General features: G+C 49.0%; 1 protein-coding gene across 2 annotated transcripts in view; it reads left to right on the top strand.

Annotated features, from left to right (window-relative positions):
- The window catches only part of ZNRF3 (zinc and ring finger 3), a 98,339-nt gene extending 87,785 nt beyond the window's left edge, over window positions 1-10,554 (top strand). For both annotated transcript variants that reach the window (XM_061602697.1, XM_061602698.1), the window contains exons 6-9: window positions 1,049-1,216; window positions 1,802-1,904; window positions 2,242-3,927; window positions 4,726-10,554. In XM_061602697.1, coding sequence (XP_061458681.1) covers window positions 1,049-1,216; window positions 1,802-1,904; window positions 2,242-3,927; window positions 4,726-4,766 — 1,998 coding nt within the window. In that variant the 3' untranslated portion in view covers window positions 4,767-10,554. The remainder of the gene's footprint in view (window positions 1-1,048; window positions 1,217-1,801; window positions 1,905-2,241; window positions 3,928-4,725) is intronic.
- The last annotated feature ends 1,473 nt before the right edge of the window (window positions 10,555-12,027 follow it).

The following is a 12,027-nucleotide window of genomic DNA, read 5'->3' as shown; positions in this document are numbered from 1 at the left end:
ATTTGAGCAATTCCAGAAGCATTTGTAATATCCTAATGTAGCTCTTGCAACAGGAGAGCAGGCTGCGAATAGAGGGGAAAATAACTGGGGGGATTTTAAGAGTAGGAGGGGGAAAAGAGAGAGAGAAGGAAGGAATAGGTTCTGTGCCCTGAAGAGCACATTGACCATCTAGTGCCTTCCCCAGGGGCAACTAGGGCAGCAGTGGCAGGGCTTGAAAGAAAGTGGCTCCTTAACCTGGTGGTTGAACTATAGAAGGGCTGAAAGATGCAATGCTGTACTTGGAAAGTTTTAGTGTGGCAGGTTAATGTTGCTTGAAAATGTTGTCACATGTTAAAAGTTGATTTAATTAGTGCAGGTAGGTTTGTGGCATTGTTGGTGCACTCATTAGTAATTTCAAAGCCTTCCTCATATGCTGATGTTGATTACTTCTGTCCCTCTCCCAATTCCAAATCACCCAAATGCCACCTTTCTGCTTTCTTGTTGTTTAGAGGGTCCCATTTGCAGCCGTGTCCAAGGTGCTTGCAGGGACAACCACATGACCTCTGCTGCCTCGGTAGTTCCAGTCGGCACTCTCATGAGGGAGAGAGGTTTGACCCACTAGGGAACCCAATCTGTGGTGACTGTCATGGCAGTGAGAAGTGTGTTGACCAGATCATCCATGCTTAGAGCAATGCTCCCTTTAGGCAACAAGTTCTGTATTGCTCTGCTTCAGGGATGGGGGACATCTGGGCCCACCCCGATGTTGTTGGTCTCTGACTCCCATCATCTCTTACCATTGGCCATGCTGGCTGGGGCTGATAGAAGCTGGCTGGGGTTCAACAGCATATGGAGGGTGTTCCAACTGCTGCCAGTTATGAAGGAGAGTAATTCCCATTCTCTCCATCGCATATGCCACGCCTGCTCCCCCAATCGTCACTTTACCACTGGGGCCTGGCACTTGAAGCTGAGGGTGAGAGGCATGCAGGGTTCAGTGGAGGCTGCTGTTTTGGGGTTAGCATATTTCTGTTGCTGCCTTCCAGGAAATGCCTGTTTTCTCATCCTGTTGTAGAATTCCATGAACAGACTTGCTGTGCAGGCGCTGGAAAAGATGGAGACACGAAAGTTCAAGTCTAAGCTGAAAGGGCCTTGTGAAGGAAGCTGCAGTGCCCTGGACACACTTGGCAGCAGCTCTACCTCTGACTGTGCCATTTGCCTGGAGAAATACCTGGATGGGGAGGTGAGAGGGTTGCATTTTTCTATTGGAGGAAGCTTCCCCTCCTCCAGGAGACTTTCCACTATGGGGAAGGGCATAATGGTCTCTCCCTTCTGCTGACCTGCAGCTTGCGAGATATATAGTACAAATCCAGGATGCATGTGTGTGCTTTAACAGTTCCTATATTGCTTTTCATAAAAGAACTTCACATAGCCTCCCTATTTCCTCTGTGGGGGGATCACTCATTGCTATCAGTGGATGTCCTCCTTTTGCAGCGAAGAGAGCTCTTTGTGTCTGCTTGCAAGGTTTGTCCTGTATTCATTGGGTTGGGAATGGGGAGAGTTTTGTTCTGCAAGGCAGAGAGGAATTGGCCATCTTCATTCCATTGGCTGCCCTTGCGGAAGCACCTGGCTGAGCATCTTAGGATGCTTATCACTGTGCAAGTGTGGTTGTCCTGGGGTGAGAAGCAATATCCAGGCAGCCGGACCCAGTGTGGGTGGCACTGCCTGGGCCAGCCAAAGACCAGCCCCGCTAAGGAGCCCGGAGTAGCAGGAAACTCGATGTTCTGGCCTTGGGAAGTCTCTTCAACTTCCATTTTTGCCTCCGCAGGAGCTGCGTGTCATACCCTGTGCTCATCGGTTCCACAGGAAGTGTGTGGACCCGTGGCTCTTGCAGCATCACACCTGCCCCCACTGCCGCCACAACATCATTGGTGAGTCCAGTGCCTCAGGTGCTTGCTTGCAGGATGATGTAGCACGGAAGTGGGAGGAGCGGAGTCCAGAGGAGACGGCACCTGCTCCCATCTATACAGAAGGCTGCATGGCATTGTCTGTGTGCTGATTAGGAGTCACAGCTGGATTGGAAGAGGAAATGCGAAAGCCTCTCTCAAGTGTTCTCTGGGTGGCCTCTGCACAGTTGTTCTGTGGAGTGTCTGCTTGACAGCTGCTGCCTTGTGTTGCTGTAGGAACCTCCTTCCCTCCCCTTTCCTTCCTTCCTTCCTCTCTCCCTCAAGCAGCACTTTCTGACTCTGCATTTCTCTTTTTTCACAGAGCAAAAGAAGGGAGCCCCCGGCCAGGTGTGTGAGGAGGAAATTGTGCACCAGATGCGAAGCCGCCAGCACCAGCAACGTGTGATCCTGCCAGTCCATTATCCTGGCCGAGTGCACAGAGCCAGCCAGGTCACTGCTTACCCCACACGGACCAGCATGGATCCCCACGGAAATCCCATCACAGTCTTGACGGTGGACCGGCATGGGGAGGCGCCGGCCTTCCTCCGAAGCTACCAGCCCATCCACTTGGACCACACTTTGAATGCCCACCAGTGTGGAGTGGAGCACAGGGCCTACCCTGCTGTTCACCCGTTCCGGAGACCCAAGTTCAGTAGCCACCACTTCTCCAAACCAGCTTGCTTTTCCCAGTACGAGACCATGTTTCAGCACTACTATTTCCAAGGCCTTAGCTACCCAGAGCAGAATGGGCAGCTGCCCCTGGGAATGGCTGCCAAAGGTCCCCCCCGTGCCTTCCAGACTGCAGGTGGCGGCGGTGGCAGCAGCAGCAGCAGCAGGCGGCTCTTTGCTCCTGTGGTCCATGTTGCACCTTCCTCCCGTTTGGAGAGCAGCAGCACCTCCACTTTCGGCTGCTACCATGGGCACCGGTCTGTCTGCAGCGGCTACCTGGCTGACTGTCCTGGCAGCGACAGCAGCAGCAGCAGCAGCAGCTCAGGCCAATGCCGCTGCTCCTCCAGTGACTCCATGGTGGACTGTACTGAGGTCAGCAACCAGGGCGTCTATGGCAGCTGCTCCACCTTCCGCAGCTCTTTGAGCAGTGACTATGACCCATACATCTACCGCAGCAAAAGTCCCTGTCGGGGGGGTGAAGTGGGTGGGGCAAACCGAGGGGCAGTGGTTCTTCTGGAAGGGCCCCACACTCCGAACCTGGCAGATGGGGAATGCCTGCCTGTGCTGGCCACCTCCATGGGGGACCAGCTCTCAAACTGCAGCCTTGAGATGAACTACAGCAGCAGCTCCTCTCTGGAGCCCCGGGAGCCTCCCAGCACTGTCTCTGAGGGGGGAGGACCTGATGCCTTTCCTGGGGCAGCTGGGGAAACAAGTCAGACCTGCAAAGGACCCCGGGAGCAAGCTTGTGCCTGCTGCTTTGAGGCTCCGCCTGCACCCCGGGAGTCGCTGGGCACGCTGCTCCTTGGGCCACCCCTTTGGACAGGATGTGGTCCGCAGGCAGGGAGAAGTCAGGGTCTGTACAGTATTAGGACAGAGGGGGGGAAATACGGGGCTTTGCCCTGTTGCTTCTATGAGGAGAAGCAGGTGGCCAGCACCACCAGCAGCAGCAGGCGGCCAAGTCAACCTGGCTGCTACACAGCTGAGGACTATGCCATCAACGTGCAGTACACATGCACAGAGGACTCCATCTTGTCGGGCTGCTATACAGGTGTGTGTGACTTGGGCCAGCGCATCTCAATAATTCCTGAGAACCGAGACTGTGAGCTGGCACTGCCCGTGGATTGCCATGGAGGTGGCGGAAGCAGCAGCCACCCTTGGGTGGGGCCACGTGGAACAGCAGACCTAGAGCAACTCCGCCTGGCTCCAGGAGAGGCTCACAGTGAGCTGCCAGAGGATCAGCCGGTGGACTTTCTGCAAGGGGAAGCCCAGGGGCTCTTTCCCAGCCCCACCATGAGCTGTCCTGAGGTAGCTGTGGCAGCAGGAGGCACCCACATAATGGGTAAGTCAGCAGCTTGAGCAGGCGTGCAGAGGAAGGCATCGGAGGCAGGAGGAAATAACTGATGTCTACTCTTTCGCCTTTCCCGCTCTGGCTGCTGCTGGCAAGACCAAGCCAGTGTGGATGGTTGGTGAAAGGGACTGCTGAAACGTGCTCCCTGGAATACCAGCCAAAACTGACTGCCAGGCTGTTCTTTGGCCTTCCCATTAGCGCCATGTAAGGGGTTGGATGTGTGCCACTTTTAGTAACAACTGCCTTTGTGCACGCTTGAACACAGAACCTGTGGTGCCTTCACAAATAGAGAGAAGGAAGAGTTAGCTGCTGCTGCAAAGGATGGAAACTGCAGGGAAACAGATTTTTGCCTAAGCATTAGGAGGAATGTCTAGCAATAGAATCTGTCTGCCAATTGAACAGGCTGCCTTGGGCAGTGGTGGGCTGGAGGTTTCCAAGCAGAGGGGTGCTGTAGTTGCAGTGAACCGGGACTGGAAGATGACCTTGTTCCTTCCAGATCGATGAATCTGATCTGTGGACAGATCAGAGGGCTTGCTGTTCCCAAGCAACTCCAGGTCCCCAGTGGTCAAACAGCATTTTCATTCAGTATCCCTGTTTGAGTTGTTGGTATTTGTTTCAAGGTGTGAAGTGTTAAACTGTATGTAGCTTTTTGAGGACGGAACTGGAGGTGACTAGAGAGTGGTTTTTAACAGCCAATAAGCTGGCTGGCTGGTTTTCTTAGGTTCCTAGTAGCAATGGGACCCTGCCCCTCTCACTGCCTTTGCTAGATGCCTGCTTTGTCTTTTTCAGGTTGCACTTCTCCAGGACGGTGTCAGATTGGTGACAAATAAGAGCAGGAGCCTGTCTTGATGGCTCTCAGTTTCTGTGGACTTCAAAAAATGTCTAGTTTTGATTAACCCATGAAACTGGTAACCTGGAGAATGTGCCTGCCGTGGAGTGTGCTCTGGTCCTGCATTGCGATCTCTGTGCCACAAAGTCTTCTCGACAAACCACAGTGCCACACCTCCTGCTGCTGCTGGGCAGGTGACCCAGATGGAGTAACCAAGCCCTGCTGTGTGCAGGGACTACCCTGGCCTGCCTTAAAAAGCAAACAGCACCTTGAAGAAAAACAGGTCCAAAGGAGTGGCTGGAGGGGTGTGTGTGTGGAAATGACACACAATGTCTGCTGAGTACCTGGTGCCTATCCCTCCCTCCTCATTGCGAATCCAGCAGCAATCCACAGGTTGAGGGCAGCAGTATGGAGGATTCCATCGCATGGCATCCTCTGGGATGGCTTCACCTGCCCTCAGAAGGGGAGGGATCAGGGGACCTATGAATGTTTCCAGGAAGCACGCCTGCCACTGTCAGAATGATTCCAGGAGTTCTGCTGAAACAAGGGGGGGCTTACTGGGGTGTTATGTGTGCCTGATGCTGCTCTCTGGGGTGTATAGATTGAGGCTGGACCTAAGCACTGCCTTTTGTACACTGCTGGAAAGATGGATGCCACCAGCTTTGGGGCCCTGTGCCTTGTGCCTGTCTGCCTGCCTGCATTCATGCCCCTGGGCAGGTAGATCCCTCCCTGTTTTTCTTACCGTTGATGCATGTTCTCACCTACTTCCAATTGTTAATCGTTTCCTGTGGAAACAATGGCTTCTGGCTGCTACAGGCAAGATTCCAAATGGCGGCATCCAGTCTGTCCAAGTGGGCAAGACCTTGGGAAATGCCACTGTTGGGTGGGGGCTGTGGATGGATGCATGTGGTATGCAGGCTGCCTCTATCTTTTCTGTGTCTGTGATGGACAGTTTGCTAATCTGTGTCCAAAATGTGGATTGTGGGAGGAGACTTTTTAATGTTTTCTTAATGGAATGTGCCTAGAACTCACTCTTCCCCCCCACCAAATCCCCAACTTTAATTTACTAAAACCATGGTGCTGTGTGATGCAGAAAGGAAACAAACCTCTCCATTTTGCACCAGCTCATGAAAATGGAAAGAAAGCTCAAATAAGGTAAATTAAAAGTTGCTCCTAGCCCATTTAAGATTTTAATTAAAAGACCCCAATGTCTTTTCATTGAACATTTTGTGTGTGTGTGTGGGGGGAACGGCCTGCAGAAGGGAACATGGATTCAGTTCTGATTTCTGCTGTATGAGATCAAAGTGAAGAGAAGCCATTCCAGGACATGTGGCCATGTTGTCATCATCACCTCATGTTCTTCTTTGGGATCTCTGAAGTTAAATGTATATGGGATCCCACATCCAAGCGGAGCAGCATTCCAGAAACGTCTGGAGGTCAGAAGAGTTTTCATCCCCTGCTCTTGAGCGAGGAACCCCTGTGCTACTGCGTGCCTCAAGGCTGGGCCCTCAGCGCTCTCCTCATTCTTTCTGAGCAAGATAGGGAACTCTTTCTCTGTCGTGCTTCAGAATCATTTCTCAAAACACATTTCATCTCACTTTTTATATCCTATTATTGCTGTTTACCTTCATCTTCCAGAGAGAGAGAGAGGTGAGAATGGAATTTGGAAAGGTTTTCCCTGATGAGTACCTTCGTTTCTATGTGCTTTCACCTCCGTTTCCTGGTATTTCCTTCATTAAAAAAATGTACAGAAATGGAGGCTTCTGCACCTTACAAAATGCTGTCCTTGTGCAAGAACATCCCCTGTGCCCTGATGTCCACAGCATCGATCTCTGTCTGCATTGCTTAATTTCCTCAAGCAAGCATGTCACAGGTGGAGAGCTGCAGGCTCCGTGCCGCTTTGGGAATTAAACACTTTCAAAGTTGCTCAGTCTGATACTGGTGCTTGTTGTACCAGTCTCTAAGGGTGCAGTTGTAGAGTGCCTGCAGACCAGGTGCTCGTATTGCTCTTACTCCATTATTGTTCTGACCTTCTAGACAAGGGGTGGAGAACCTTAGGACCAGGGGCCAGTTGTGACCCCTCCAAGCCTCTCTGTCTGGCCCTTGGATCTTTACCCAGGCTGCACCCCACTTGAGGTTTTTTTTTTTTAACTGGCTGGAATGCGTCTGCAAACTCTGCTAATGCATCTTTCTTCACTTGATGGAGGATAGAGAGGAGTGTGTGTAAAGCAACAGCAACAAACTAGCCTATTGAACAAAGTTAACATTTACATACATTGTTCTGCTCACTTTTACCGCTGGACCCACCCACCAGTGGCATGTGGCCCCCAGGAAATTTGTCCTGAAGGGAATATGGCCCTGTTGCCACCTCTGGCCAGGACCAGGTTCTGTCCCAGTTCTCTACAGCAGTTTGGTGACCGTCTGGCCCTGAAGGCTGCTTTCATCTTGACTCTGGTTTGCAGATCATCCATTGTTGTTAACAACCAAGTTTTGTGATGATGCTGACTGAGGCCAACCGTCAGCCCAGCCCAAGGAGTTATGGGGCTGATATGGAGAGTTGTCATATCCACAAAGCTGCATGCGTCCAGCCACTGTTTCCAAGTCCCAACAGTTTGTCTGTTGCATGCTCAGACACTTCAATGCACAGCTCCTGTAGTTTGGGCTTAGAGCCAGCGGGTGCGTGTGATATGTTTCCAGAAATGATTGGGACCTCCACACACAATGCCACAGTTCACCCTCCTCAGCTTGGTTCCGATGCCTTGTATATGCATGTAGGCGCAGTTCCCCCAGATCAAGCCTCAGTAACTGGCATTTTCTGTACAGACCCTCTTGGTAATCAAGGACACTTTGGTGCCCCCTAGTTGAACCCTTGGTGCCTAACACACGTGGTTTAAATGCAGTCACAGCGCAGGCACTTTATGGTCTTTGTATATTTTGTCTCAGTGAGGATAGTCTTGGCACCTGGTCCAAGCCTTTGTACCAGACACACACATATGGACATGTACTTGGTACAGATTGCTTGTAGTCTTGTGGCTGGAGAGTTTTGGTATCTTCTCGATGCTTTTAACACCAAAACATTTTTCTAGTTCTTGTACCTTTATAGCTCAAATCTCAGTACATGCCAGGAGCCGTATAACTGTATAAATGTATGCATAGCACTTTCTAGCTTTGATGCTTGGCCCAAGTCATACATTATTGGTCTGTGGAAATGGTCCATAGTCCCAATATCTAGCCAGGGTATTGATACCCAGCATGCCTCTTAAGATAATACTGTGGACTTCTGCAGCTCTTGGCACCTAAACACTGGAACGTAGCATATATGGTGTCAGTACCTAGCACGAACGCACCGCAAACAGTCCAGCATCTGATCCCTCTGCTACCTATGTTAATTCTTCAGTCTTGGTGCCTATTTCAATTCTGGATGATTATTGACATCTATGGAATGGGACCGGGGTGGGGGATTCATTTCACTGCCTAGCCTGCTCCTTGGTACTTAACTTTCAGTGTACCAGTAGCTTAAAGAGCCTGCATGCTAATGATACTCTGAGTACCAACAACCTGGCCTCTGGTTTTCTGTGTTCAGCAGCAGCACTCAGGCACCACTTCTCCACACTTTTGGCATCTGATTGCTGAATGTCTTTACTACACAATATACACACTTAAGCAGGGATGGTTGTTGTTATTCACCCCCTTTTTTTGCCTGCTCTGATTTCTGCCACTGGCACTTTCTGTCTTTACCTGTGACTTTGTCCATGATTTCTTAACAACCTGGCCCATGATTTCTGGCAACTTTTCTTTTAATTCTGAGAGTTCAACTCCCAAGTTGTGAAGGTCTCATGGAATTAAGGCTCAAACAAGGCAATGAATCTGTTCTGTTCACCATCTGCCACACATAGTTAAGCCATTCTGTGAGCCATAAGAGCCTAGGCGTGGAGCCCTTTAACACCATTTGATAGACTTCTGGTGAGCAAATGAACTTGCATTTCAAAGGCAAGCTTCAAAGCACAACTTGGGATATTTGCCACGATACGATCAGTTCTCCTGCTCACAATATCGGTAATTGATCTTTGCATTTTTTTCCCTTCAGTGGAGGAAGGGATCCCTGGATGGGGTGTTCCCCCATCCCACTCCACTGGGCAGGAAGATGTAAATGAGAAGAGATCACTGGAGTGGGGCAATAACTGAGAGCTAACTCTTATTGATGTACAACAGAGTCCAAGAAATTTCAGGAAGCTGGCTGCCCCACTTGAGGGATGACTAGTTGGTTTGAGGTGTTATTGGATTTATCAGAGGAGAGGCTCTCCCTTTGTCTTTCCAGAACATTCTCTGCAATGATCCTCATTTTAGATCAGTCTTCAAGACTCGCTTAAGAATTCAACGTTTCTCTTTGAAGCCTTTGCTTGTCACATACCTCCTATTATTTTGGTGTGGTACTAGTTGACGACAATATCTACTCTGGTCTCAGTGGAGCCTCTCCCTGAGAGATGAGCTCTTTAAATGGGTCTTCTCATTGCCTGACTTATATGACAGGGGAACAGTCTCCTATCATGAGGGCATGACATGACAAGGCTTGTGGAGCTTTGGGTTCCCTTTCTAGACCTATCTCTGACTTGATCTGAGACCAGGAAGAAGAAAGAGAAAGGGTCCATACCTGGAAGAGCTATAGTTCTTTGAGTGGCCATCTATGCATTACCCTGGCTTCCTCGTTCCCTGCTACAGGCCCAGCTGTTCTCTCAGGTTTGTGGCAGTCTCCAAGTGACAAGGGGGGGGGGGCTTGAGGTTTGCAGTGCCTTGTGGTTTCCTTCCTAAAGAGCAGGGGCTGCAAGCTTTAGAAGTTTCCAAAATGCTCCTCTGCACAGGTGAAAACCCTAATGTGTGACTGCACAGACAACCACTCAAAAGACTTGCAGGTACAGGTAAGCAACCTGTCTTTTGGGGTGATGATTCTGCTAAGCTAGGAATGAGGAACCTGTGGCCTCCAGATGTTGTTGGCTTCCTGCTTCCATCAGCCCCAGCCAGGACAGCAAGTGGTCTGGGATAATGAGTTGTAGTCCAGCAACAATCTGGTGGGCACCAGGTCTCCCAACCCTGAGCTAAGCCTTAGACGTTTAGAGGGTAGAAATAGGCTATTAAGTGGAGTGTGGAGTGTCGGCACCTCGGCACTTTGTCATTTGACCTGAAGAGCTTGATAGGGAGGTCTCTCTCTCTCTCCCCCACCTCCCACCCCAATAAGTATAGGGGTGGTTACAACTCCCTGCTGCAGGGCTTCATTACTTCCTCAGCCTTTCTGTTTTATGTGTTGGTTATTTCCTTGTCTGGAGCCCCTTCATAACAATGGTCAGTACCGTAGATGTTTTGAATCCAAAAGGCCTTTCTATTAAATTATTGCCATTTTGATGGGCTCATGAGGCACTATTTAAAATAATATTTTTTTTTAAAAAAAGAAACTTCTGTAGCACTTAAACACAGTTTTGTATAAAATTTACTGTAAAGATTTATAATATGGTTAAAGGGCTCTTTCTCCATTACCATTTTTAATGTTTCTAAGACTAGAAAACAACTTGTGTACATTCTGTATATGTATAGCAGCACATTTCATTTATGGAAAGATGTTCTCAGAATATTTATTTACTAATATATTTATCTTAAGCTATGTCCCATGTTGAGTGTGATGTTATTGTCTAAAGAATAATAATTGAAAAATCACTAACAGGAAGCTTGTAAATACACATTAATTGCACACAAAGATTTTGCAATGTTTGCTGACCAAAAAGTGATTTTTAAAAGAAGTTGTAGGTCTGCCGTTTTGTAACATAGTGTACAAATGTCTGTTTAAACCAACACACACACACACACAATACAGTTTTATTGTCTAATGTGAAAGACGTTGAAATACAGTTTTATTGTCCAACTTGAAAGAGGCTGGGGGTGTGTGGAGGCAGGGATATGGTGAAAGACACTGCTGTGGTAGGAAGCGCAGATTATTGTGTGGAGCTCTTCCATATTCCTCACCCTGTGGAAACTGGCTACCTTTGGCAACTAGGGAGTAGCTGAACTAAGAATCATGCACGCACTCTCCCCCCGTCTTCCTCATCCCCCATAGTCATTCTTTTTTTTTTTTAACTCAGTTTCTGAAAGATTTCTCTGTAGGTCAGAGAGTACCCAGCCTGCCTGCCTGCTAACTCTCTGCACCCACCCACACTAATTTCAATCTCTTTCTTGGTTGGCCAAATAGCTAGAAGCCTCATATGCTTAAAATGATGTGGATTTGGGTCAGGATGCTGAAATGGGGCAAAAAATGTGACCCCCATTAGGGTTAGCACTCTGAAATGGGGGTGAACATGTGAGTCATGACTCTGAAATTGGGTCACGTGTGTCGCTATGAAATTGGTGCAAAAAAGTGACACGCAGGTTAGGACTTCAAAAGCCATACGAAAAAGTGACAAATTTAGGACATCAGGGCAAAAAACTGGCCCTTGGGACACAGCTCTGAATTTGAGACAAAAGGCACTTGCGTAATCTGAAATTGGGATGTGGAACATGACCAGCATTCAGGTTAGGCATAGGACTAGTACCAGAAAACAGGCAAAAATGTGCCTGAAATCAGGGCAAGAATGGGACCCACTGGTTAGGACTCTGAAATCACTACACAAAGTGACCTGCATTAGTGGCAGTGCTACCTTTAGGGTTAGGATTAGGTCTCGAAAATGGGAGCAAAAACATGAACTGTGGGTCAGGATTTGGGAATTGGTGTGAAAATTTGACTCTGCGTTAAGGTTAGGACAGTATGGTTAGAGTTAGAACACCCAATTCTGTGGGCCTGTACTTGGAAATCAGAGTGAAAAGCTGACCCAGGGGTCAGGACTCAGAAATGGGGTAAAACGCATGATCAAAGCATCATGAATCTGAAATCACTGTGAAAATGTGACCTGCATTCAGGACAAAAGCAGCATGTAAGTACAATATCGGGGTGAAAATGTGACCCGCATTAGGGTTAGTGTTAGTGTTAATACCTGTAAATTAGGGTTAAAATCCCCAGTTAGGATGCACACCTTAATGTGGTGAGGGGTTTGAGAGTGTTGAAGAAGCTGAGAGCAATGCCGTCAGGAGTCTAGACCAAGAGGCTAGACTCCTAGCAGGGGCACCCATGGCGGAATGGTCAAAGCTGAGACGCCAGACTAAGATGCATCCAAACTCAGAGGAAGGCAATGGTTAACCACCTCTGAATACCTCTTACCACGAAAACCCTATGAACAGAGTAT

Source organism: Rhineura floridana, chromosome 19, assembly GCF_030035675.1.
Source record: "Rhineura floridana isolate rRhiFlo1 chromosome 19, rRhiFlo1.hap2, whole genome shotgun sequence".
Lineage (NCBI taxonomy): Eukaryota > Metazoa > Chordata > Lepidosauria > Squamata > Rhineuridae > Rhineura > Rhineura floridana.
Note: the sequence above shows the minus strand (reverse complement) of the source record. Positions and strands in the feature narration are given on the sequence as shown.